Consider the following 24909-nt stretch of genomic DNA (forward strand, 5'->3'; position numbering starts at 1 on the left):
GGATCTTGGGTCTAGAGTAAGATCGTGTCCTATCACTTCACGTGGACTGAGTTTTGTCATAAAGCTTCTGCCAGACATGCTGGCCTTGAAGGTATACCTCTTTTCCACTCCCGTTTGATGGAAAGAAGGAACTTGGGCTATGGAGAAAAGAAGAATATTCTGTGCAAGTGTACAAAAACATTGACATCCATACGAGAGGATTTCATGATAAGAAGTAGAAATGGTGTTCCCAGATATTAGTCCCCACTAACTTTTTAAGGTTTATTTATTTTTGACAGAGAGAGAGAGAGAGAGAGAGAGAGAGAGAAAGAGACAAAGCATGAGTGGGGGAGGGGCAGAGAGAGAGAGGGAGACACAGAATCTGAAGCAGGCTCCAGGCTCTGAGCTGTCAGCACAGAGCCCGACGGGGGGCTCGAACTCATAGACCGCGAGATCATGACCTGAGCCGAAGTCGGACGCTCAACCGACTGAGCCACCCAGGCGCCCCAGTCCCCACTAACTTTGACAACATGCTTCGTTTATTTGGTATATAAGCATGACATACATTTGGGGAGAATAAAAGGCACACAGGTGGAAAAAATTAAATCACACGGCAAGTAACATTAAGTGCAGAATAAGCCTCATAAATAAAAAGTGCCATAAATATTACAAGAAGGAGAATGAGGGAGGAAGTGGATTTTCATGGATTATTGAAAGAGGGTTAGGAGATGTAGAGATAGCTGGAAGGAAGAAGGGCTTCAGTTCAGCCTCAGAGTTGCCTTTAGCCTGTCAGACAAAGTGCCTGCTTCAAAGGCAGCCTGTGGCTCTCATTCTGTTTTCTGCTGCTACACTGTTCTCCTGTGCAGCACATTCCCCTACCAATGATATGTCCCTGCGGGGCTGTGACACTTCACGTTGGGGCATTCTTCTAGGAATGCTGGTTAAGTCCTTCCCTGAGAGCCTGGTAAATCGGGTAAATCGCCAGTTTAAGCAGAGAACGCTGCTGGCCCCCAGCCCTGGAGGCATTGGAGCTACCCAGCCTCCACCCTTCTGACTTGGACAAGCAGAGGCCCCTGAGATTCATTTTGTCTTCTTCATCTCACAGCGGCCGATGCTCTCTCTATCTCTTCTCTCGGGGGATTTTTGAGTCACTTTGCCTGAGAACACCCTTGCTTCTTCAAAGTTCCTCAGGACTATAGGAAAGAGAAGCAAGGGGCTGCCTGTGTACCTCTCAGACCTGACCTGCCACCAAGGGCCACTTTATTATTTTGTTTTAATCTGGCACAAATACAAACTGTGAAACCTGGATTTCATAATTCTCCTTGCCTAGAACCCACTGGCCTTCACTGGTTGCAGCAAAACCTATTGACTCTTGCTGCCACAGCCTGGGCCTGCCATGTTGGCAGGCCATGACAGAGAGGATGTGAAGAGCCCCAGACCCATGGCCAGATGGACTATCCCCCACTCTGTCTTCTGGCTCATCTAGTTCTAACCACTGGGTTTCTCTGTTCTCCACAACTGGGTTCCTTTCCTTATTCCCTGCTTTCCAAGGACTGGCTGTCTTCCCATGTCCCCAGACTCTCAGAACTGCTTAAAAAATTAATTATTATGAAAGATAGAGGGGTGCCTGGGTGGCTCAGTCAGTTAATTGTCTGGCTTAGGCTCAGGTGAGGATCTCATGGTTCGTGAGTTCGAGCTCCAAGTCAGGCTCTGTGCTGACAGCTCAGAGCCTGGAGCCTGCTTTAGATTCTGTGTCTCCCCCTCTCTCTGCCCTCCCCCCTCGCCCCCTGCCAAATAAATAAAACATTTTTTTAATTAAAAAAGAATAGAAAGATTATAAAAGAAAGATATGTGTTGTATTCTTTTTAGAGGGAGCAAACCGGACAGTGGAGAGAGCCTAGGTTTCAGAGTCAGCCGGTCAGGTAGATTGAATCCTAACTCAGTGGTTCCTAGATGTGTGTGTGACCTTGGACTTTTGCTTTTTGAGGCTCTAGTCCTCATTTGGAAAATGGGAATAAAGATAAGTTTTCGGTTATGAGAATTAAATTAGGTGACAATAGTGCCTATCATAGTGCCTGTCACTTAAGAGGTTCAAAAATCACAGCTTCTACCCTAGCTCCCTAGGGCCCCGGCCAGTGCTTGGCAATCTACAACACTTCTGCTTCATGGAACCCACTATGTATGAAGTAATTGGTGTCTGAGGGTCTGCATGTCCACAGTGACTGTGGCTTATGGGAACTCACATTGCCTTGAATTCCCAAAGAGAAGGCAGAGTCCCCGTTTTTCTTCAAGAAAGCCTGGGAAAGTGATGGAAATGAGAACGGAATAGCAAAATATGCACGAGTTGTAAACTTCTCCATGTTTGCTGTCTGTAGACCCTGTTCAGACACAGAGGCTGAGATTCGGAGAGCCATCAAGCATCCTCCTAAGGCACAATGCCACCGAGGATTGCCCTGTGGTCCCAAAGCCCACTCCTTTTGTGTGCACAGCCCGGGAGACACACAGTTATGGGCAGACCTCCCAACCCTGTCTCAGCCGCAAATTTTATGGGATTCACTGTCCAGTTTGTACTCATTTATTTATTTTTTTTTTTAAGTTTTGTTTAGTTAAGTAACTCTTCACCCCGCATGGAGCTGAACTCACAACCCCAAGATTAAGAGTCACATGCTCTTCTGACTGAGCCAGCCAGGCACCCACCCCTGTACTCATTTAAATCTAGGTTTAATGCAGCTTATATTAGCATCTGCATGTCTTTGTTTCTTTAAATCAGAAGAATTTGGAGAAAAGAAGTGGTAGGTCGAGCCGACCCAGGGACAGGGACGCAAAACACAAAACAACACACCAACAAAGAAGAAGTGATAGGAAGTCCTGATGTATTTTCCTGTGCTGATCGAAGTAGTTTTTCTATAGAGCCAACAAAGACCACCTAAAGCAAGACCCTTAGATTAGATCCAACAGCAGGTTGATGTGTACATTGGCTGAAGGAGTTTATGGCCTCAGTTACTTGTTTCAGTTCCACGGGGTATAAAATGCTTGCCCTTAGGACTTCCTGACTTTCTGTTGTAGTGGTCCATTTTCCTAAATCCCCATCACCTGGTGTCAACTATGAAGCAGCTGGGACGGGGAAAGAAGGAAGTCGGAAATTGATTTCATCGCTGTTAGTTTCAGTGGTGCATTTATATGCAAATTGCAGTGCGCAGTGAGAGGGAATCCAGTAGGAAGGGTTTTTCTTTTTTCCTTTTTTTTCACACCTAAGAAATAAAGAGAAAAACGGGAGAATCACTGCTGAACAGTCACTTAATAGTTTAGCTTTGAGGGACTCCCTCAGCTCCTGCTTGTATATGCCATTGTTCTGATTTGTGGTTAGTTTTATTCTCCCACACACACATCCCCCAGTGCAGTGGGAGATTATACTGCTTTCCATCAGTTTTTATTTTTAGGGGCTTAACCAATGGAAACGTACCCATAGAGGATGTATTGAGTTCAAGACTATGTCCAGAGAGCCTTGAGACCGTAACTTAGCTTGCTCTCTGTATCTGCCAATCAGAACCACTGCTTGCCAAGCAACGCTGAGCCCAGAGTCATCAACCCAGCCAGCGTAGGACCCAGAGCTGCTATTTGCAGCCCTGGCTCACATTTGTACCCCTTTTTATGGCAATGAAGCAGAGAAAAACTGAAGTAGGGAAATCAGAAATGATTATCGTTGCATTTTTAAGATAAAACGCTACCGAGGGGCGCCTGGATGGCTCCGTGGCTTAAGTGTCTGACTCTTGATTTCGGCTCAGGTCATGATCTCACCGTTCGTGGGATCAGGCCCCATATTGGACCCTGAACCGATAGCACGGAGCCTGCTTGGGATTCTCTCTCTCCCTCTCTCCCTCTCTCTGCCCCTCCCCCCGTCTCAATATAAATAAATCAACATTTTTAAAAAATGAAACACCACTGAAACTGTTAAATGGGAAGCTATCCAAGCTCCAAACAGGAGAGCGAGGAGGGAGATATTTACTGACATGAAAAGTGGACTGGTTGGGATTTTAGGGCTGAAGTGACGAGTCTACTAAGGCTTTTCTAGACTGTTCCAGGAGGAGTTAAAGTTGTGAGGGAAGGCAAGCCGGACTTTAGGAGACTCCAGATGCACAGCACAATGCTATGGCAATAAAGATCCAAATACCTGAGACAGCTTGGCACTTTGCAGAAAGCATTCACGCATTCATTCGACAAATATTGATTGAGTACCTAGTATGTGTTTAGCACTTTGACAAGACCTGAAAATATCAGTTCAGTGAAAATGCACTTGTGCTGGATGGTGACATTCAACTCCTTTTAAGCAAAAAATGACACGCTTCTCACCATGCATAAGGCATCAGTTGCAGACAGGGACCAATACGTTCCCGATGGTCTCTCTCCAACTGGCTCTGTCTCCTCAGTTTGCATCTCTGGTAGGCGCTGGTGTGATGTTGCTCCTGATGGTCAAAGTGGGACCCTTTTTCTACGAACTGCCAAATGTAAGTAGAACTGATATAAAGAACGTGGAGTAGCGAAAAGACCAGATCTCCCCACTGCGTCTTGGTGGGGCATTCACCTTGTTCCCAGCGGTCGCCCCACCCTATCTCTCATCCTTTGCCTTTAAATTAATAGCAACCACTTCACAGGAGTGGTGAGTAAATAAGATAATATTTCTAATATAAACAGAATGGTGTTGAGCTAGTCATACATGCTCAAGAAATATTAGATAATATAATTATTCTCATTTTCGCTGACCTTCATTTTATGGCTTACGCTAGAAAGTAAGCTGTATAAGTAAAGATTCAGTTAAAGATGACCAAAATAGACTTCAGATGCCAGAACGCCCCTCACCGACTCAGGCTTGGAAACTCATTGTGTATGCATGCCATCTGTTTCCCGAGCCGTTTCCAGAAGGCCTTGTTCTGCATTCATATGAACTCAGTTGCCCTGTGACAGTCTCTCTGCCTTGTGGTTGGTTCACAACACTAGAAAGCAGGGGTCTGAAAGTTGAGTTTTAACTCTGCTCAGCAAAGCCACCTCTGTGCACTTCTATACTTCTGTGCCATTTCTTCCCTTTGTGAGAGACTGATGACCTTGCATTTAGAGGTGCATTAATTATTGGCTATAATCAATTTGTTCTCTGTCACCATATAGATCACTGCTCAGTCACCATGACTTCCTTTTAAATTTCCTTAATGTTCCCGTTAGCCATTTTTAGATAGTGCTGAGGGAGGTGGAAGGAAGGAGGTTTCATTACTGGGGTAGCAGCTTGGTGACACAGTGAGGTGGCCATCCCTGAAGCCGGAGTGGTGGTAAATGTTAGCCCCATCCTTTTGAATATCTCCATCCTGCCCGGTGAATAGTCAGGTTTCTGAAGAGCAGGACTGCCTCAAGGCTGTTGCTGCCTTCTGCTCTTGTGATTCGGAGACCTTGGAGCCCAGCCCCAGGATCTATGCACAGAAGGTGGGATCAAGCTTGTGTTCATCACACAAGCTGTCTTCTGATGCCCAGCAGAAGTCATCTCCAGAATTTAGTTTACATAGCACCTTTGGTGCCATCACTCTGAAAGTCTGTCTTCGGAGGGCCACTCACTAATTTACTCTGAACGGTGATTTTTTTTTTTTCTCTACAGCTGGAAGAATCAGAATTTTTAAAAATTGCAAACATATAAAAATCTGTCAGGGGGTCCCCCCTGGGTGGCTCAGTCAGTTAAGTGTCCGACTCTGGCTCAGGTCACGATCTCACAGTTTATGCGTTCGAGCCCCACACGGGGCTCTCTGCTGTTGGCGAAGAGCCCACTTTGGATCCTCTGTCTCTCTCTCTGCCTCTCTCCCTCTCTTTCTCTCTCTCTCAAAAATAAATAAACATTTTTAAAAAAAGGCTAAAAATCTGTCAGAATCCACTAAGGACACTCCTTTATTATCAATACTTTAGAGACAGAACAGCCCTTGCTTTGGGCTAACCATGCTATGTCACATTATTTTTATACCATTTTCTGGGTGGGAAAATGTGAACACCATCTGATCAGTGGGCTATCTGAATAGCTTTAATAATGGGGCTCTGTGAGTATTCAACTATGAATGAGCCCTTCATCCTTGAGAGATTATGGACCCCTTGTTACAAAATCCTTATTGGAGTAATTGCTGGGGCATCCTGGCCAGGATCTCAACGGGTCGGCAAGGGGACCAACACAGTGTGAAGGTTCACATTCAGAAAGGCAAAATTTTTATTGTGTATGACTTTGTGAAAGGATTTGTTTCTTCTTCACACTCCCTACTCTTCTTGCAAGAACCTCGTGAGGTTGAGTTTCTTTCCCTTCCCACCGCATCTTCCTGCAATGCGCAGAGCATGTGGAGATTCTTGACTGAGGATGAAGATAGGAGAGAAGTGATTCCTTCTGACTTCATCCTTGCCCTTCCCTCCTCTGCTGACCTTCCGAGCCCACTGGTCACCAAGCCACCTCAGAAAACCAGAGTAACCTGCCATTCCTGGTGGCAGGATCAGTCTAATGCCCAGGCAGAGCATATACAGAAGAGATAGCTAGAAAAAGGCTGAGAAATGTGACCCTCATGCAGGGACTTCATGAAAACAAGAAAATGTTTCTTAGAGTAGGTGAGAGTCTGCTTTATCTTTTATTTTTATTTATCATTTTTTAATGTTTGTTTATTTTTGAGTGAGGGAAAGAGAGAGCACAAACGGGGGAGGGGGAGAGAGAAAGAGGGAGACACAGAATCTGAAGCAGGCTCCAGGCTCCGAGCTGTCAGCCCCGAGCCCCCCACACAGGGCCCAACCCCATAAACTGTGGAGCCGAAGTCAGATGCTTAATCGACTTGCCACCCAGGTGCCCCCAGATTCTGCTTTGAGGTCCTGGTGATTTTTTACATTTCTGAGTGGCAAGGGTGACTTTTTGTGGTACCTTTGTGAAGATTTGGGAGTTTTACCTCCCCACCCCCACCCCTCCCCACCCCAAATTTTCTCCAAAGGGAAAATGAAACAGGGCTTACCTTCCCCCCCGCCCCCCCCCGCCCCCCGCAGGCTGTGCTGGCTGGTATTATTCTGAGCAACATCTTCCCCTACCTTGAAACCATTTACAACGTACCCAATCTGTGGAGGCAGAACCAGTATGACTGTGTGAGTACAGATGCGCTGGCTGAGGTAGGGAAGGACAGGGGGGAAGGTCAGAAAAAGGGCGCGAGAACAAACAAAGAGATCAGGGTGAAGTACTCTAGCAATTCTTCGACATCCGATACTCGAGCCTAAAAAAAGAAAAAATGGGTGCATGGAATGCTGAAGTGTCATTCCAACTATGCAAAATTAAATGAAAAGGACAGAAGTGGCCACAGTTAGGTATGAATCTAGTAAAAAGGGTTTGCCACACATTAAGTAGTCGAACGACTTTTAATCCAGTCAGTGTGATTGCGTGCCAGGATAGGAGAGACAGATCCTGCTATGAGAAGGCGGTGTCTTGAGAGGCAGAGCTGCTGGAGAACCCTGCTCCCATCTAGAGCACAAAACTGGGGACACAAAGGGGAAACAGCAAAAAATAAAATATGGGGGATATAATACGATGAAAAGAGAGGAACCCCATAGAGGCAAAGAGAAATGAAAGGGGGTAGTTTTCGGATCCAGGTCCCTGGGGAGCTAAGAGGGTATGTGGTCCAGTGCACAGGTACCACTTCTAGGAAGAGGGGTAGCCCTTCCAGCAGGACTGGAGACAGGGAGGGAGAATGACATGGGGACAGTAACTAACAAGTAGCAGGTGGCGGGGGGGGGGGGGGTGGGGAGCAAATATTCAAGGGAGTTTTAGCCTATCCACACTATGAAGATGAAAGTCAAGTGGCTTGCTGAGAGCGATGGAGAAGGTGGTGAGGTAAGGGGCCAAAAAGGATGTTAAAGATTCCCAATAGCCACAAAAGGTCTTAAAATAGCAACTACTATTTGTGAAGGCGACGGCCCAGAGGGCTGTGCAGTTTGTTCTCTGCACCCTGGGTTTCGGGAGGGAGCGGGAAGGAGAAGATGGGTTGAGAGATACAACTGATCTTCCCACTTGTGCTTATGGTCATGGTCTTCCCTTCCCCTTCTTCCTTCCCCCCACTTCTCCATAAGATTATCTGGATGGTTACTTTCGTATCTGCAATTTTCCTGGGACTGGATGTGGGACTACTCGCTTCACTAGCCTTTGCCTTCTTCATCATCGCTGTTCGGTCACACAGGTACTTTGTCTCAGGTGGTAGGAGGCTGGCTGTGGCGAGGTAAGGCAACTATGACCTGAAAGCACATATGTTTCCTTTCAGAACTAAGATTTCCCTCCTGGGTCAGATCCCTAACACCAACATCTATAGAAGCTTCAATGACTATCGGGAGGTAAGATCCCAGATCAGTCCCGTTCCTTTGCCCAAAGGATGGTCTGGACCAGGCCTGCTGCTTGGTTTTTCTACAACAATCCCTTTGCTGTTGTTGTTTGCTAACCTACGGACACATGTTTGCAGAGGCGGGGAAAGTGATGCAGGACAGTGGAGGTGGGGAACTTAAGTAGGTAAATCCTCAGAGTGCTGCAGCCAGTTAAGGATCATGTCCTTGGTGGGGAGGGGCGGTGGGGAAGGCCAAGAAAAAGAAAAGAACAAATGGAAGGCGGAGAAGAAAGCAGGAAAAGCAGGGGGTGAAAATGACAGGGGAGAATTTGCTAATCCTGGCTTCTTAGGAAGAAGAATCCAGATTCTCTAGGGAGTTCTAGAGATGCTTTCTTATTCCACAAAAGAGCTGAGAAGTTTCCCTCCACTTCACATTTGTCTTGCAGGTTAAAAACATTCCTGGGGTGAAAATCTTCCAGTGCCGCAACTCCATTACATTCGTCAATGTTGATCAGCTAAAGCACAAGCTATTAAAAGAGGTGGTGGCTTCCTCCCCTGCCTTTCTCCACCTGCTCCCCTCCCCCGCCCCCTCCCCAGGGACACCCCCTCTTCCTTCCCCCACTCACCATCTGGCCTCTCTCTTACATCTCTCAGGTTGAAATGGTAGGGGTGCCTCTTAAAGAAGAAGAAGTGTTCCACCTGTTTAATCAAAATGAAGACAGCTCACAGGAAGGAAAGATCTGTCAGTGTTTCTGCAACTGTGACGAACAGGAGCCACCACCCAGGGTTGGAAACCTCCTTTCCTTTCTGCATTTTTCTCCACATTTTATAAAGAAGTGCACTGGTAGTTGAAGAAGAAGTAAGGAAAGAAAATCAAAACCCCCTCAGGGGCTTTGACTCTTAGATGGACCATGGGTAACTGGAAATCAGAGATTTCTACCCAGCAATGAAGGCACGGTCCCCTTTTGAGATGTAGATCTTGACCTTAGTAGGTAGGAGGAGATGTTTGGGTCGCTACTCAATGGCCAGTGACTGACCTGAGCACAGAGAGCACAGTTTGCCTACTGAGATGGACGGTAATACCCTAGTTATACCTATTTCCCTGACTTTCACCTGCCTGGCTTTCGATTTCTGAAAACAAGGGGCTGAAAGATTGTTTTCCAGTTCCAACAAAAGCAGCAGAGTTAAGGTGGCTGCCGTTCTCAAGGACATGCCAGGGTCTCCTGATGTCTGCCTGTGACCGAGGAAATGGTGGTGGGGGGTGGAGGGTGGGTAAGCGAAGATGGAAACTTCACACCATCTGAAGGCTATTTTGGCTGATGAATTATAAAGTGCTCATTATTTCCAATTCAGACTTGATCTAAATTAAATTAATTCCCTTCATCTAATATTTATTTCCTTTCCCCTCAGCAGGGCTGCTCATTTCTAGCTTTGGGGGCCTTTCACCCAGCCTATACTTATACCCTGGAGGGGCAGCTCTATCTACACACACACACACACACACACACACACACACATTTACTCCCCCACCACAAACATCTCCTGTCCCCCTCCTCATGTTGGCCCTTCCAAACGCCAAGCACCCACTCTCCTTCCCATACACCCTAGTGGAGTGTAGGCTCTACTGAACTCCCTGAAAACACCAACTTTCCTGCCAAGAGGATGAAATTAACACTGTGTCAAATTTTTGTTCAGTATCCACACTGCACTGGGCATTGTAGAGGATGTTTACAGGACATCAGCAAATACACTTCAGAGCAGAATAGGATCACAAAGCATTTGAGTTTCTACCCTGTGCCCAGAACTGTGATGCAATGAAAAAAGAAAATGAATTTTAAGGGTCTCTGCCCTTAAGTAGCTCTGTTTTCTTTTTCTTTTTTCTTGTGGCAAAAAGACATATAACATAAAACTTACCATGGTAACTATTTTTAAGTGTACAGTCAGTAGTGTTAAATATATTCCCATTGTTGTGTAAGCATCACTACCACCTACCTCCAGAATTTTTTCATCTTGCAAAACTGGAGCTCTGTACCCGTTAAACAAGAGCTCCCCGTTTCCTCCTCCCCGCCCCCCACCCCCTGCCCAGCCCCTGGCTACCACCGCTCTACCTTCTGTCTCTATGAATTTGACTGTTCCAGATACCTCATTAAGTGGAATCATACGGTATTTGCCTTTTTGTGACTGGCTTACTTCACTTAGTATAATGTCCTCAAGGTTCATCCAGGCTGCCCTTTTTAATTTTATTTATTTATTTATTTATTCATTCATTCATTTTTAATTGTTTTAATGTTTGTTTACTTTGAGAGAGAGAAAGAGAGAGTGAGCGTGAGCAGGGAAGGGGCAGAGAGAAAGGGAGACAGAGAATTCAAAGCAAGCTCTGCACGGTCAGTGCAGAGCCCGACGCGGGGCTGGAACTCACGAACTGTGAGATCATGACCTGAGCCAAAATCAAGAGTTGGACGCTCAACCGATGGAGCCACCCAGGCACCCCCAGGTTGTCCTTTTTTAAAAAGGACATTTGTCCTTCAAAACATTGACAAAAGTAGACACAAGTATGAGCCTCTGTGTACCCACCATCCACTTTAAGATTGATCAGTTCATGGACAACTTTGTTTCATCTCTGCACCCACTCGGAGAGTTATTTTGTAGCCATTCATGAAATTTTTTTAAAAGATTTTATTTTTGAGTGATCTGTGCACCCAACATGGGGCTCGAACTCACAACCCCGAGATCGAGAGTTGCACACTCCACTCACTGAGCTAGCCAGGCGCCCCAGTTCATGGAATTGTAAATCAAACTAGGGAGATGACTCTCTGTTAATGTGACCTACACGGCTATTATTGTATTTTGTCAATCCTATGCTCCATGTTTTTTCACATCTCTGAAATTTGGATTCAGTGCACAGCTGATGGCATGCCACAGTTTAATTTGCAGTGATTTCTTTTCTTTCTTGATAATATAGAAAGTACTGGGACGTCTTAAAATTGATGAAGTAGGAGAGTAAACCATTCCACACAGTATCTGTCACGTTCAAAACTGTGTCTTTAGATTTTAACAACTCTAAGTAAAGATTTTAACAATCCTAAAGAGAGATCAGCATGAGTTCGAGAAGTCAGGAAACAACTTCTTGATAGCAATGGGCTTGAGCTAGGCAGGAGAGAGAAATTTGGATTTAGGTCAGATAGGAAAAAAGAGGACTCCCCGTCTGCGGACGGACTGGAACAAAGACGCTGAGGTAGAAACAACTATGAGGTCCTCAACAGCAAGAGGTTTGGCCTGGAAAGTAAGTTCAGGCAGGCACGGCACGAGTGGATCATGAAAGTCTTTGAAGGACAAGAGTGTAGGGTGGATGAAGGAGAGAAAAGGGAGGCTCTCAGAGGTCTCCTTCTGCCTGAAGGATCTTGCATCTCCCTGTCACTGTGCCTGTCCTCCAGAGGCCTGGCCTCAGTGACTCTGAAGCCTTAAGGAACACCCCTGTCCTTTGAACCGTAACTTATTATCTGTGCATACCACTTTTTTTTCTGTTATGCAAAATATACTACCTCGTACGGTTTTTACCTTAATGTTTTTGTACTTGTTTAAATGTGTATTTATTTATTTTGAGTGGGGGGAGGTACAGGCAGAGGGAGAGAATCCCAGACAGGCTCCGTGCTGTCAGCACAGAGCCTGATGCAGGGTTTGAACCCACGAATCGCGAGCTCATGAGCCGAAAGCAAGAGTCAGTTAGGGGTGCCTGGGTGGCTCAGTCAGTTAAGCACCCGACTCTTGATTTTGGCTCAGGTCATGATCTCACCATTGCTGAGTTCGAGCCCTGCATCGGGCTCTGCACTGACCATGCAGAGTGTGCTTGGGATTCATTCTCTCCCCTCTCTCTCTGCCCCTACCCCACTTGCTCTCTCTCTCTCTCTCTCTCTCTCTCAAAATAAATTTAAAAACTTTAAAAAATTGTTTAAAAAAAAAAAAAGCAAGAGTCAGATGCTTAACCAACTGAGCCACCCAGATGCCTCCCCCATTTTTGTATTTAAAAAAAATTTTTATAAGCAATATAATAAGCACAATATCGCCCAGACTGTACCACTCTAGCAAGTGCCTCATGGTTTTTGTCCATCTCTGTTGTTGTTGATGCTTTGAACGGACACGTGCCCTCTCCCCAGGTAGAAGGTGGGACGCGTAGTCATTACCTGTGACTGCAAAGTGGGCATTCACCTCTTCCCTGCCATTGTATTCCCGGTGCTTGGTGCTGTCCTTAAGCCACGGCAGGCTCTCCAGGCCTATTAGGATGAAAGGAGTGAAAGGGAAAAATAGGCCCGCGCGAGTAATTTCTGTCTTCCTAAGGAAGCCTGATGAAAGATGGAAGTGTTGAGAAGAGGGACTGATGGAAGAAACCCTTCAAACAAACTCTTAGTAGGCACCAAGACAAACTAGAGCCCAGGGATGAGGGGAAGGAATAAACCAAAGATTATCTTAAGTCTGGCTCACAGGGCAATGAAAGCATCATCGGTACGCAGAGGAAAGTTGGGAGGGCAATGCCATGAGCGGCAAGGATATGGCAAGATGAATGCGGCTTTTTCGGTCACGAGCGTGAAGTGACAGTGAGGTGTCCAAGCGAAATCCAAGCACCTGGTCTGTGGGGAGGTTTCCTGAGGGAGAGGGAGGTGAGGCAGGAGACAGAAATGGCATCATTGCAGGTACTTGTAGCCCCTGCTCGAGCCTCCTCACGGTCCTCCCCTAACTCTGTTGTCCCAGGTTGTCTACACAGAACGATTTGAAAGTAGACAGGACCGCGACTCATCCTCCATTAACCTGATCCGCTGCTCGCATTTCGACAGCATGAACATGTGCCAATCCGTGTCCCATGAGGAAGTACCGTACATCGTATCTTCCACGACTTACAGAAATCAAGGGCAAAGCTACGAGGACGTGGACAAAGTTTGGGTTTCTAATGACCCCCGTAGAAACAGCTTGATGCCACTGCCTGACGCTGTGGAAACCCAAGAGAGGAACAGGTCACTCCTTCCCTTCTCGGATACCTCTCATCTACCCAGCATCCACACCATTATCCTGGATTTCTCCATGGTACATTTCGTGGATTCACGGGCTTCAGTGTCCTTAAGACAAGTAAGTACTGAGCAGGCTTTCACAAGAGCTCTGATCCCCTCCTACCACTGCCCGCCCCCCCCCCCCACCAGCCCCGACCCTGATCGAATCCTCTGAGTCACTGATCAGCTGCTATGTGACCCCAGGGCCACTAGAAACTTGGACACTAAAGATAGTTTAAGGTCAACCGGAATGAAAAGGAAAGAAACCAACCTTGTTTTTTGAACTGGGGTTGGATCTGTAAGCAAGGCATGTCACTTTTCAAAAAATCCAGAATGGAAAACAGCTATCTGTGCCACACCCAGCAACTCCCAGGATCTCCTGGGAGTTCACTGCACATCTTTTCAATAGGTCTGAATGCTACAGGAGAAAAAAAGCACACCAAGAATTCTCACTCTTCATCTGCTCTGACGTAGACATTGTACAACACTCTCAGATGTGAAGACATGATAAAATGGCCCTGGCAAGCCTGGGGCTGCCCAGTCCGGAACCTACAGGATCTCCCCCAGTTCCCTCCTCATTGCCTGCATCATTGGATGCAAAGGGCAGGGAAGACGTTTCCTTCAGAAGCCGTATCCCTGAGTCCCGGCTTCTCTCCTACTCTCTGATTTCTCTTGACAATTTTCATTCCTCTCCTTCTTATACAGCCTGGACAGTTTAGGTGCACAGCTAACTGTATCGGTTTTTATTGTTGATGTCTTCTAAGTACTGTATCTGCCTTTCAGCCAGCTTATCTCAGTTTACAGCCCTCTGCCTCACTCTTGCTCCTTTTGGTGGTGGCTCAGGTTTAAACATCCTGAACACCCACTTCCTGGACGCTGACTGCACCCACTTGTTGTTTTGTTTTGTTTTGTTTTTTGAAACCTGCTCCTTTGGTTGACTTTCCTTCTTTTATCCTCTTTTATCAAACTTTATTCCTATTTTATCCTATTCTTTTATCCTATTTTATCAAACTTTATTCCTAAGGAAATATGATTCTGTCTTAAGTGAGTCCAGTTCCTCTTTGGTTTGAGGCAACAGGAAGCTTCTCGTAGCAGAAAGAACTCTGGTTGGCACTCTGTGGGTGTGTACTCTGTCCTGGGTTTGCTACTGTTCACTGTCCATCAGACCCGAGGTAATTTACTAAATTGCACCGGGCCTTCGTTTGCTCATCTATAAAACGAGAGACCTGGAAGGGGGGGGGCACCTGGGTGGCTCAGTCGGTTGAGCATCCAACTTTGATTGGATTCAGGTCACGATCTCGCGGTTCATGAATTCGAGCCCCACATCAGGCTCGCTGCTGTCAGCCTGTCAGTGCAGAGCCCGCTTCAGATCCTCTGTCCCCCTCTCTCTGCCCCTCTTGCTTGTGTTCTCCCAAAAACAAATAAATATGTAAAAGATAAATAAATAAAACGAGACTTGGAAGAGATGAACGTTAAGGGCTTTCCCATCCAAGACATCCTCTTCTCCACCCCATTTGCAGATTCAGTTCTACTTGGTGATGTCTCAACTTTTGGACTTCTCCGTCTTAGGGTGTACTGCTGGGGTGCGTTCTCTTCTCCCATTCTCACTTGGTAGTTACTGCTTTAGATGTCATTAAACCTACATTATCAAATGCCTGCTACATGGCAGACTGAGTTGGGCACATTCATATACACTATTTCATTAAATTCTCCCACTAGCCCTGAGAGGCAAGTCATATTCCCCCTTAGGAGTTCTAGGCTCACAGCTAGTAAGCGGCCTGCCCAGCATGGGGACTCAAAGCATCTGACTTTATACCATTCTTCCTCCTGTTCTGTAGTAAGAGTGGTGCTATTCTGTCTCTCCCCTCTTGCTTTCCTTTTTTTGTGGAGGCACTATATGTTCTGGTCCTTGGCATAACCCATACACACCTGGCCTGTGTTAATGACTTTCTACTCCAGCCCAGTGTAGAGGCAACGTAGACACCTTTACTTTACAGCCTTCAGAGATTCGAGGTGCACTTTCTCACCTTAAAGTTACACATTTCTTCATTCCTTCTGTAATTGTTCTTCTATTTTTAAAAAGATTTAAATATTTATTTGTTCTTGAGAAAGAGCATAAGCAGGGGAGGGGAAGAGAGAGAGAAGGGGACAGAGGATCCAAAGCGGGGGCTAGGATGTGGGGCTTGAACTCACAAACTGTGAGATCATGACCTGAGCCGAAGTCGGACACTTAACGGACTGAGCCCCCAGGCGCCCCACCGTTCTCTAATTGTTTTATACAGCCCAATTGGAGGAAATCATTATTTTTTGTTTACTTTAACTTTGAAAACTTAAATTTACTGAAAAAAATCCCAGCAGTCATTCTTATTAGAGACAATCATGCAATTTAAGCTTCTTCCTAATTCATGAAATGTCACTCTCCCATTGCTTGTCATTTAGAGTATGTCCAGAGGCACTTGGGTGGCTCAGTCGGTTAAGTGTCCGTCTCTTGATGTCAGCTCAGGTTAGGATCTCATAGTTGTGAGATGGAGACTCGCATGGAGCTTCATGCTGGGTGTGGAGCTTGCTTAAGATTCTCTCTCTCTCTCTCTCTCTCTCTCTCTCTCTCTCCCTCTGCCAATAAACAAACAAACAAATAAAGTATGTCCATAGTGGCTCTTTATCAAATGACCATGATCAAGAATGATTTTCTTGTTTCCTCTTGGTAAAAGAAGTATCAGGTTTTTGTGTTTTGGTTTTGTTTTGGTTTGGTTTGGTTTGGTTGAGAAAGAGAGAGAGCATGGGCAGACGAGAGGGGCAGAGAGAGAGAGAGAGAGAGAGAGAGAGAGAGAGAGTCACAAGCAGGCACCACGCCCACATGGAGCCCAATGTGGGGCTTGATCTCAAGACCATGAGATCATGACCTGGACTGAAGTCAAGAGTCGGATGCTCAATCAACTGAGCCACCTAAGTGCCCCAAGTGGAGTCTGTTTTATTTGTGTCTTTTGATATTTTAACTCCTTGCTCAGGGTTGGAGTCTATTCAGTCTGAGAGTGTTAAGGTTAACATGGACTTTAAAAGTTATCGCACCAGAGCAGATATACTGGCTGAAGTAAACTTGAGGTCAGTATCTGATGTTTACTGATCTGCTACTCCTAAATATCTGCTGTTTTACTAAAGTTAAATGCAACTTTGCAGAGAAGTTCCAGATATGACCTTCAGGACTCCTGAATTCCATTCTCTACAATATCACTTGACCAGCTCTGAGCCTCGTTTTCCTCCTCTGCTCAGCGAACTCCAGGAAGAAGGGGGTCACATGCATACACTAAACAATAATACCAAGAACGGCTGTTCATGAAGGCTGTCCATTGTGTTTCCATCATACCCATGCCTGTCTCTCTTCTAGCACTGTCCTCAGTAGCATTCTCTCTCTCTCTCTCTCTCTCTCTCTCTCTCTCTTTTAAGTTTATATATTTATTTGGAAGGGGCGGGGCAGAGAGAGAGGGACAGAGCCTGACACTGGGCTCGATCTCGTGAATCATGAGATCATGACCCGAGCCTAAATCAAGAGTCAGATACTTAAACAACTGAGCCACCCAGGCTCCCCAGAAGCATTACCTCTTTATGGGAACTGTTTCCCCCCCCCCCCCGCCCCCCAGAGACCATGGGCAACACTCCCTCTCACTCCCCACCTCACATGAGACCATCTGATTCTCTTTTGTATTCCTAGCACTTTAGACATTTCCTGGCATATGGAAGTCCACGCATCAAATGTTTATAGAGCTGAACTGGAATGCAGAGGTACCTATACCCAGACAAGTGAATGGCCAAAGGGGTATTAAAACTCCTCTAATTAGAAGGCTCTTTCGTAGTGCGTGTGAAGATCACTAACGCTGATTTGCTCTCTCCCCACAGATGTGCAACGCTTTCCAAAATGCCAACATTTTGGTGCTCTTTTCAGGGTGTCACAGTGAGTATCCTTCACCCTATGAGAGGACTGTTTGTACCCTGGGTGCTGTCCTCCTCAGGCGTCTGACCCTGTGTATGTTCTGGGTTTGGTTTGCAGCTTCTGTGGTCAAGGCATTTGAGAAGAATGATTTCTTTGACGCTGGCATCACCAAGGCCCAGCTCTTCCTCACCCTCCACGATGCTGTGCTATTTGCCTTGTCAAGGAAGTTTCCAGAGTCCTCCGAGTTAAGCGTGGATGAATCCGAGACAGTGATACGGGAAGCCTACTCAGAAAGAGACAAGGTTGGATGATGTGAAGCATCACGGTGTGGGGCGAGCAGTGGGGAGACACCTGATTAAGTAGAGATGAGCAATGTCCAGGAAAGGCTTTTGAGTATGGCTGGGCCAGACTTTGAGATGTTGAAGTGCTCCCTTATCAGTTGGTAAATAACAGTGGACCTGAATCCCAAGTTCCCCCACTGCCGTGGCATCTGGGTGGCATCTTTCCCAACTGAAGAGAGGGTTACCCAACCCAGCAGAGGTCTCAAGGATTCTTTTATAGCAAGCTTGATTAGTGCCAGTGCCATCCCAAATTCCCGAATATTTTAAATATCTCCACCAGCTATACCTTTAGAATCCATGCCTATACCACCCTTGGGATGAAAAATAGAACTAATGAACTCACAGAAGTAAAGATCTGCCAGTTTAACACTTTGGCTATTATTTACATTGTGAGTAATATATAAGATTTACTCAACCTGAAAAATGCAAAGGAGAATGATACATAAGCCAGAACTTTTAGCTGTCTATTAATACTAAGTAAAGGCCTGGGCCAACTGCAGTGTTTTTATTTGATTTTTATTTTTTTTAAGTTTATTTATTTTTGAGAGAGAGAGAGAGAGAGAGAGAGAGAGAGAGAGAGAGAGAGAATGAGTGGGGGAAGGGCAGAGAGCAAGAAGGACACAGGATATGAAGCGGGCTCCAAGCTGTCAGCACAGAGCCTGATGTGGGACTTGAACTCACAAACCATGAGATCATGACCTGAGCTGAAGTTGGCAGCTTAACTGACTGAGCCACCCAGGTGTCCCCCTACTTCAGTGTTTTTAAATCAGAGTCTGTGAAGGTTAAATGTGCCCCCCCCCACACAAAGAAAAGGAAATTAAAACACAGATGGACATCAAACATTATCTAACAACTAGAAATTATTTTTTTTTATTTTTTTAACCTTTATTTTTGAGAGAGAGACAGAGAGACAGAGTGCAAGCGGGGGGCGGGGAGGCAGAGAGAGAGGAAGACATAGAATCTGAAGAAGGCTCAGGGCTCTGAGCTGTCAGCACAGATCCCAACGCGGGGTTGAACTCACGAACCAAACTGTAAGATCATGACCAGAGCTGAGGTTGGACACTCAACCAACTGAGCCACCCAGGCACCCCTAGAAATTATTTTTTAATTAAATCCTTGATTCTTTGACTTATTACACTTTAATCATGTTTGAATTTTTTATGACAAAAGAAGTATTACCAGAGCAATAAAGTGTGGATTTTTTTTGAAAAGTTTAAGTAAAGTAAAAGATATCCAAGCTTATAAAACATGGCCTTTTTCTTTCTTCTTCTTTTTAACGTAATGTATTTCCCTTGCTTATTGAGAATTCTCACAGGTTATGTGCCTCCACTTATCCAGAGCAACTTTTTCCTCAATGGACATATTTTTTCTATTCTGCTCTATAGTCCACTCCCGTCTATAAAATCATAGAGTCACAAAACCTTTCAGTTGGAAGAAATCTCAGAGCTTCTTAGGCCCATTCCCACCCGGAGTAACCATTCTTTTAACAACATGTCTGGCCAGCGGTCCCTCTGCTTATGTTTGGAGATTTCCTGTGGTTCTCAAACGTTAGTATGCGTCTGAGTCACCAAAATCTGCTGTTAAAACACTGACTGCTGGGCCCTCTCTGTAGCCCCATCTCCCCTAAATTTCTGATTCAATGGGTCTGGGGTAGGGTCTGAGAATTTGCATTGCTAACAAGTACTGGGTAATACTGATGCTAACAATACAGAAACTACACTTTGAGAACCACTGCCTTAGAGATTCAATGTGCATTTTTTACTATCAAAGTCTAGTGTGCCCGGCAATCTTTGGGTGTGTGCCAGACATTGTATTTAGAAAATGTTTATAAAAATACTCTGAGATCCAGGATGATGTTTTTCTTCTGGAAAGAACTTCATTGTCTTGCCAAGTCCCTGGAGGCACTAGCAATCCAGGGTAACTGATCTGATTTTAGGACTCAAGGTGTTCTAGGCCATCCAGATGACCCAGAGCCCAGCTGCAGTCTCTGGGAAGGTACGCCACAGACCCTCCCTTGGCAGACCCTAGAATGCAATTTTGGCAACCTTAAGCCCTTAAAGCTGTCAAAAAGCACTGTTCTCTGCATATATGTGTCACTTCGAGATCATCACATACCTTCTACAAAAGTGGTCCCAAATGCCAGACTCACCTCTATAGATTTTCACCTTTTCCAAATCTTCATTATAATCTTGTTAGCTTTATGGTATCTTCAAGCAGAAGTTTTAAAATATTTTATTCAGGGGCACCTGGGTGGCTTAGTCAATTAAGTGTCCAACTCTTGGTTTTGGCTCAGGTCATGAACTCATGGTTTATGAGTTTGAGTCTCACATCAGGCTCTGCACTGACAGTGTGGAGCCTGCTTGGGATTCTCTCACTCTCCCTCTCTCTCTGCCCCTCTTGTGCGTGTGCGCGCTCTCTCTCTCTCTCTCTCTCTCTCTCTCTCTCTCTCTCAAAATAAATAAATAAACTTTAAAAAATAAATAAAAATAAAATATTTTACCCAGCTCTCCTGGCTGTCCTCAGTAGGAGGGTGGGTCTGAATTATGTAGTCTGCCTTTTCTATAAGTGAAAGTTTCTCTGTTTTATTTATAAATTATGATACACTTGACAGATTTATGTTATATATTACATTGCCTTTCCCATATTAACCTTTCTTATTTTCTGTTTGCCTTTTGTTTAGAATGTCATTCTCACTTAGGAAGTAAACTAATCATTTATGTTTTCTTCTAGATTTTAATGTTTTAAGTGTTTATATATTATGCTTTTTAATCTAGGTAAAATGTATTTCAGTGTATGGGGTTAAAGAATAATCTTTTATTTTTTATCTGTATAGCTAACAATTCTGAGAAAATTCATCTATTGAATAAGCTTTCTTTCCTCTGCTGATTTGAAATGCTATTTTCATAAAATATTACAGTATTATGAAAACTGAAGTCTATTTATAGCATAGTTTTTGTTTCATTGCTGTTAATAGCTTTAATATAGATTTATAACACATTTACTGTTTGGTTTGAAGTCTACTTCAAAATTTGCTAAATCATTCTCACCAATTTATTCTTCCAAGCAAATTTTTGAATCTTTTGTTAGCATCCCCCCACAAAAGAATCCCATTGGAATTCTCATTACAATTGCATTAGAAATATAAAATAAATTGAGAATTGATATCTTTCCAGTATTTGTTCATCTTATTGAAGAACATGAGCTGTCTTTGTATTTATTCAGTCTTTTTTTTTTAAGTTTATTTATTTATTTTGAGAGATAGTGAATTCCAGAGGGGCAGAGAGTGAGGGAAAGAAAGAGCATCCCAAGCAGGCTCCACACTGTCAGCACAGAGCCTGATGCGGGGCTTGGAAGTCACAAGCTGTGAGATGGCGACCTGAGCTGAAATCAGGAGTCGGAAGCTTAATGGACTGAGCCACTCAGGCACCCCATTCAGTCTTTTAAATGTTGCATTCATAGTAAGGTTTTGTGACTTTCTTTCCTTTTTTTTAATTTCTTTTTTTTTTAAGTTTATTTATTTATTTAGAGAGAGAGAGAGAGAGAGAGAGAGAGCATGCGCAGGAGAGGCAGAGTGAGAGGGAGAGAGAGGATCCCAAGCAGGCTCTGTCAGTGCAAAGAGCCTGATGCGGGGCTCAAACCTATGAACCTGTGAAATTATGACCTGAGTCAGACACTCAACCATCCAGAGCCACCCAGGTGTCCCTGTGACTTTCTTTGTATAGACAAATCCTAGATACTTTACACTTTGTTTTACATATGTATTGCTTTTTGAAATTAACATTCTTTTTTAATTATATTTTCTACCTGGCAATTGCCAGCCTGTGATAAACCTACTGATTTGTATAAAATTATTTGGCTACATTTGTGAATCCTTTTACCAGACCTAAAAGGTTTCATTGGTAATTCTCTTGAGCTTTCCAGATTGAAAAAAAATATTTTCTACAAATAATATAAATACCTTATTTTCCAGTTGTCAAAATTCTTATCTCAGTATCATATATTATAGCATTAGCTACATCTCCCAGAACAATGTAAGTACTAGTGGGTGGTCTTGTCTTACTCCTGAATTTTATGAGACAAACTTCTTATGCATTTCTATTAAGGTGGTAACAGTTGGCTTAAGATAGACATTATATTTACTGTGTTTTTTTTTAAAAAAAGTATTTTTCTAGTTTACTAACATTCTTTTTTTTTTTTAATTTTTTTTTCAACGTTTATTATTTATTTTTGGGACAGAGAGAGACAGAGCATGAACGGGGGAGGGGCAGAGAGAGAGGGAGACACAGAATCGGAAACAGGCTCCAGGCTCTGAGCCATCAGCCCAGAGCCTGACGCGGGGCTCGAACCCACGGACCGCGAGATCGTGACCTGGCTGAAGTCGGACGCTTAACCGACTGCGCCACCCAGGCGCCCCAAGTTTACTAACATTCTTATCAGGACTTACATTAAGACTTGTATTGAATATGTCAAATTTTTTTCTAGCATTTAAACTAGGGAAGCCTAGGAGAGGAGCAAGTTCTACTACAGATGTATTGCATTCAAGATGCCTGTTAAACATCCAAGTGGAAATGTCAGAATGGCAGTGGGTACCTGAACAAACAGATCAGGGGAAGGGTTATGATCAAAAAGTCACTGGCACATAGATGATAATGAAAATTATGGGACTAAATAAAATTGCCTATGGAAGGAGTGTAGATGCAGAAGAGAAGCCCTGAGGCTTGCCAACATTTAGAAATCCAAAAGAAATAGAGGAGACAACAAGGAGACCAGAAAGAAGCAACCAGGGAGGAAAGAGGAAAAGCCAAAGAGTATTGTGTGACAGAAGAGAGAAAACTATTTCAGGAGAGGTGAAAGTTGATAATTCTATGGAATGCTGCTGTAAAACTGATTGACCAAGCCTATGGGGCATCTGCTAGGTGATAGGCTCAGTCACTGGTACTGGGGATATCAAAAACCAGGCACTGCCCCACCTCAAAGAGCTTAGAGTCTAATAGGGGAAATAGATTTATAAATTACCAAAAGCAATACATTACTGGCACTATGACAGAAGTGTGAGTGAAGTATAGATGAAACACAAAGGAAGCTGAGATCCTGGTTGATCGTCTTTGATCTGAATCTGGAATGATGAATAAGTGTATGTGGATAAGATGGAGAAGGACAAGGCAGGCACGGGGAACAGCATGAGCAAAGGTAAGCAGAAGTCAGGCATCTTTAGTTAACTTTATGGCCAGAGTAGTGGTGGGGACCACAGACATAGGTAAAGCTAAAGAAGATGACAAGAAGCCAGGTCACGAAGGGCCTTACATGCCCTGCCAAGAATCACACATGGGGTTGGAAAAACAAGTAAGATCAAGAAGACAAGATGTTTCAGAATGCTATCAAGACCACTGCTGTTTTAATGGTTGACCATGAAACCCAGGCTAGCTAGAAAAGCCAAAGAAATCAGAAGTTATGGATTGACAGAGCCTGAAGAATAGTGAGTAACTGAGGAACCAGAGGTTGCAAAGATGAAAAGCAGATGTGGCCAGGAAGATTTCCTATTTTGCCAGGAACTCATGATTTCTTGGTGTCTTAAGTCCTTTTGTATTCTGAAATTCCTTGACTGTTCAAAAGCTAAATTAAGTTGTAAATTTTAACCCATCTAATTGTGTGTATTTTAGAATGGAGAGCCAAGACATGAAATGAGCGGCAATCTTCTAGAAGTCTCTAAAAACGCAAATCCAGACTACATCATGATGCAGGAACCGATAACAAAGGAGGAGTTGGAGCTAGACCTGGAGCTGGAGCCCACAGTGGAATCAGAACAAGAGACTGGACTAGATCTCGAGCTGGACCTGACTCATGGGATGGAGCCTGAGTCAGAGCTAGAGCCTGAATCTGAGCTAGAGCCTGAGTTAGAGCCTGAGTTGGAGCCTGAGCCCGAGCCCGAGGCTGAGCTCGAGGCTGAGCTCAAACCCAGGCCAAGGGCTCACACTTATCCTTGGCAGCAGTACTGGTCTCTGTATCCGTCTACACTTCCCAGATCTCCAGTTCAGGCTCGGCGTGGGACACCGTCAGTTGAGAGGAGGCGTCAACATATGAATTTATATTCACCCAAGGACAATAATACTGAAGACTGTTAGGAAATGAACTGGGAATAAGGAGTCAGATTCCCTTGGCAAACCCTCCCCACCCAAATGGGGTCACTTGGTCAGAAGACCTAGACTAGTTACAAACTAGCAATACTTGATTTGGGACTCCTTCATCTGCTGGCCTCTTCCTTGCTCAACACGGATCTCACTCCCAGATCACAATGCTAAACACCAAGAGTTATCTCTGAATTCCCTATCTAGGCTTACCTCATCTCACCATCAGCAGATATTCTAGTAAAGGATTTCCTTCTTTGCACACCCCGTACTCTGGGGGTTTTGTCCAAGCATCTCTAACTTACTCCTCTCATCTCCGTTCCCCTTTCTCCAAAGAGATGAGACTCAAATAAAATATACAACTCTAGTTACATTTGGACACTTCCTGCATCTTTCCCTTCTCTATAGTCTATATGCCTAAAGAAAGGTTGGGTGGGAGAAATTCCAGAAGTGGGTGGACATGGTGAAGAAGATATAAGCAAGAAAAAGAAAAACTGGGTGGCATTTGTATTTTATATGCAAGGTATCTTCATTACACTGGTGGTGGAAATGGGGAAGTAGATAGGTTAAGTTAAGCCGGCCTGCAAGGCTTATAATCTAAGGAACTGTTATGCTGAAAACACTTTTGTCATCACTCCAAGAGCAGGATGTTTTCCTAATCCTACCACTGTTTCAGAAGACTAGTCAGCTGTACCAACTGATGAGAAGGTTAGCTCTATAGAGCTCTATTTGGTATCCAGATTCATATTCACCACTGTTTCGTCCCTACAAGTTTTTAAGATACAAGCAATCTAGAATCTGTATTCTTGGTGGACCAAACTTGGAGTCTATGACAGACACAACCTCTTAGGAATTGGAAAAGTCAGTCATTACTAGTTTGGTCCAAATCCATTTTAAAAATTTCCCCCTCCCCCGTTAAAAAATACCTAGTATTAAGCTACAAGCAAAAGATAAATATAGACCCCTGGGCAAAGGTTTATGGAATCCTGAATTTTATTTTCCACTCAATAAACAAGACTCCTCTTGCTTGGATACTTAATTTCTCTCATCCGTTGGGTTAAAGAAATTCTTATTAAAATATGTCTCTTATCACAGAGATGACATGTGCACTCAGTCTTACAAACATTCACTAAGCATCTG

The 24909-nt window shown here is 44.4% G+C and overlaps 1 protein-coding gene across 3 annotated transcripts in view; it reads left to right on the top strand.

Moving 5' to 3' along the window:
* The window catches only part of SLC26A8 (solute carrier family 26 member 8), an 83565-nt gene extending 59425 nt beyond the window's left edge, over window positions 1-24140 (top strand). For 2 of the 3 annotated variants that reach the window (XM_027057899.2, XM_053222897.1), the window contains 10 exons: window positions 4407-4484; window positions 7021-7116; window positions 8092-8198; window positions 8280-8349; window positions 8783-8875; window positions 8991-9122; window positions 13083-13454; window positions 17270-17324; window positions 17421-17605; window positions 23305-24140. In XM_027057899.2, the coding sequence (XP_026913700.1) occupies window positions 4407-4484; window positions 7021-7116; window positions 8092-8198; window positions 8280-8349; window positions 8783-8875; window positions 8991-9122; window positions 13083-13454; window positions 17270-17324; window positions 17421-17605; window positions 23305-23766 (1650 nt within the window). In that variant the 3' untranslated portion in view covers window positions 23767-24140. Of the gene's footprint in view, window positions 1-4406; window positions 4485-7020; window positions 7141-8091; window positions 8199-8279; window positions 8350-8782; window positions 8876-8990; window positions 9123-13082; window positions 13455-17269; window positions 17325-17420; window positions 17606-23304 lie in introns of all 3 variants that reach the window. The other variant, XM_053222895.1, reaches the window with a different exon arrangement.
* Window positions 24141-24909: the final 769 nt, after the last annotated feature.

This window comes from Acinonyx jubatus, chromosome B2, assembly GCF_027475565.1.
Source record: "Acinonyx jubatus isolate Ajub_Pintada_27869175 chromosome B2, VMU_Ajub_asm_v1.0, whole genome shotgun sequence".
Lineage (NCBI taxonomy): Eukaryota > Metazoa > Chordata > Mammalia > Carnivora > Felidae > Acinonyx > Acinonyx jubatus.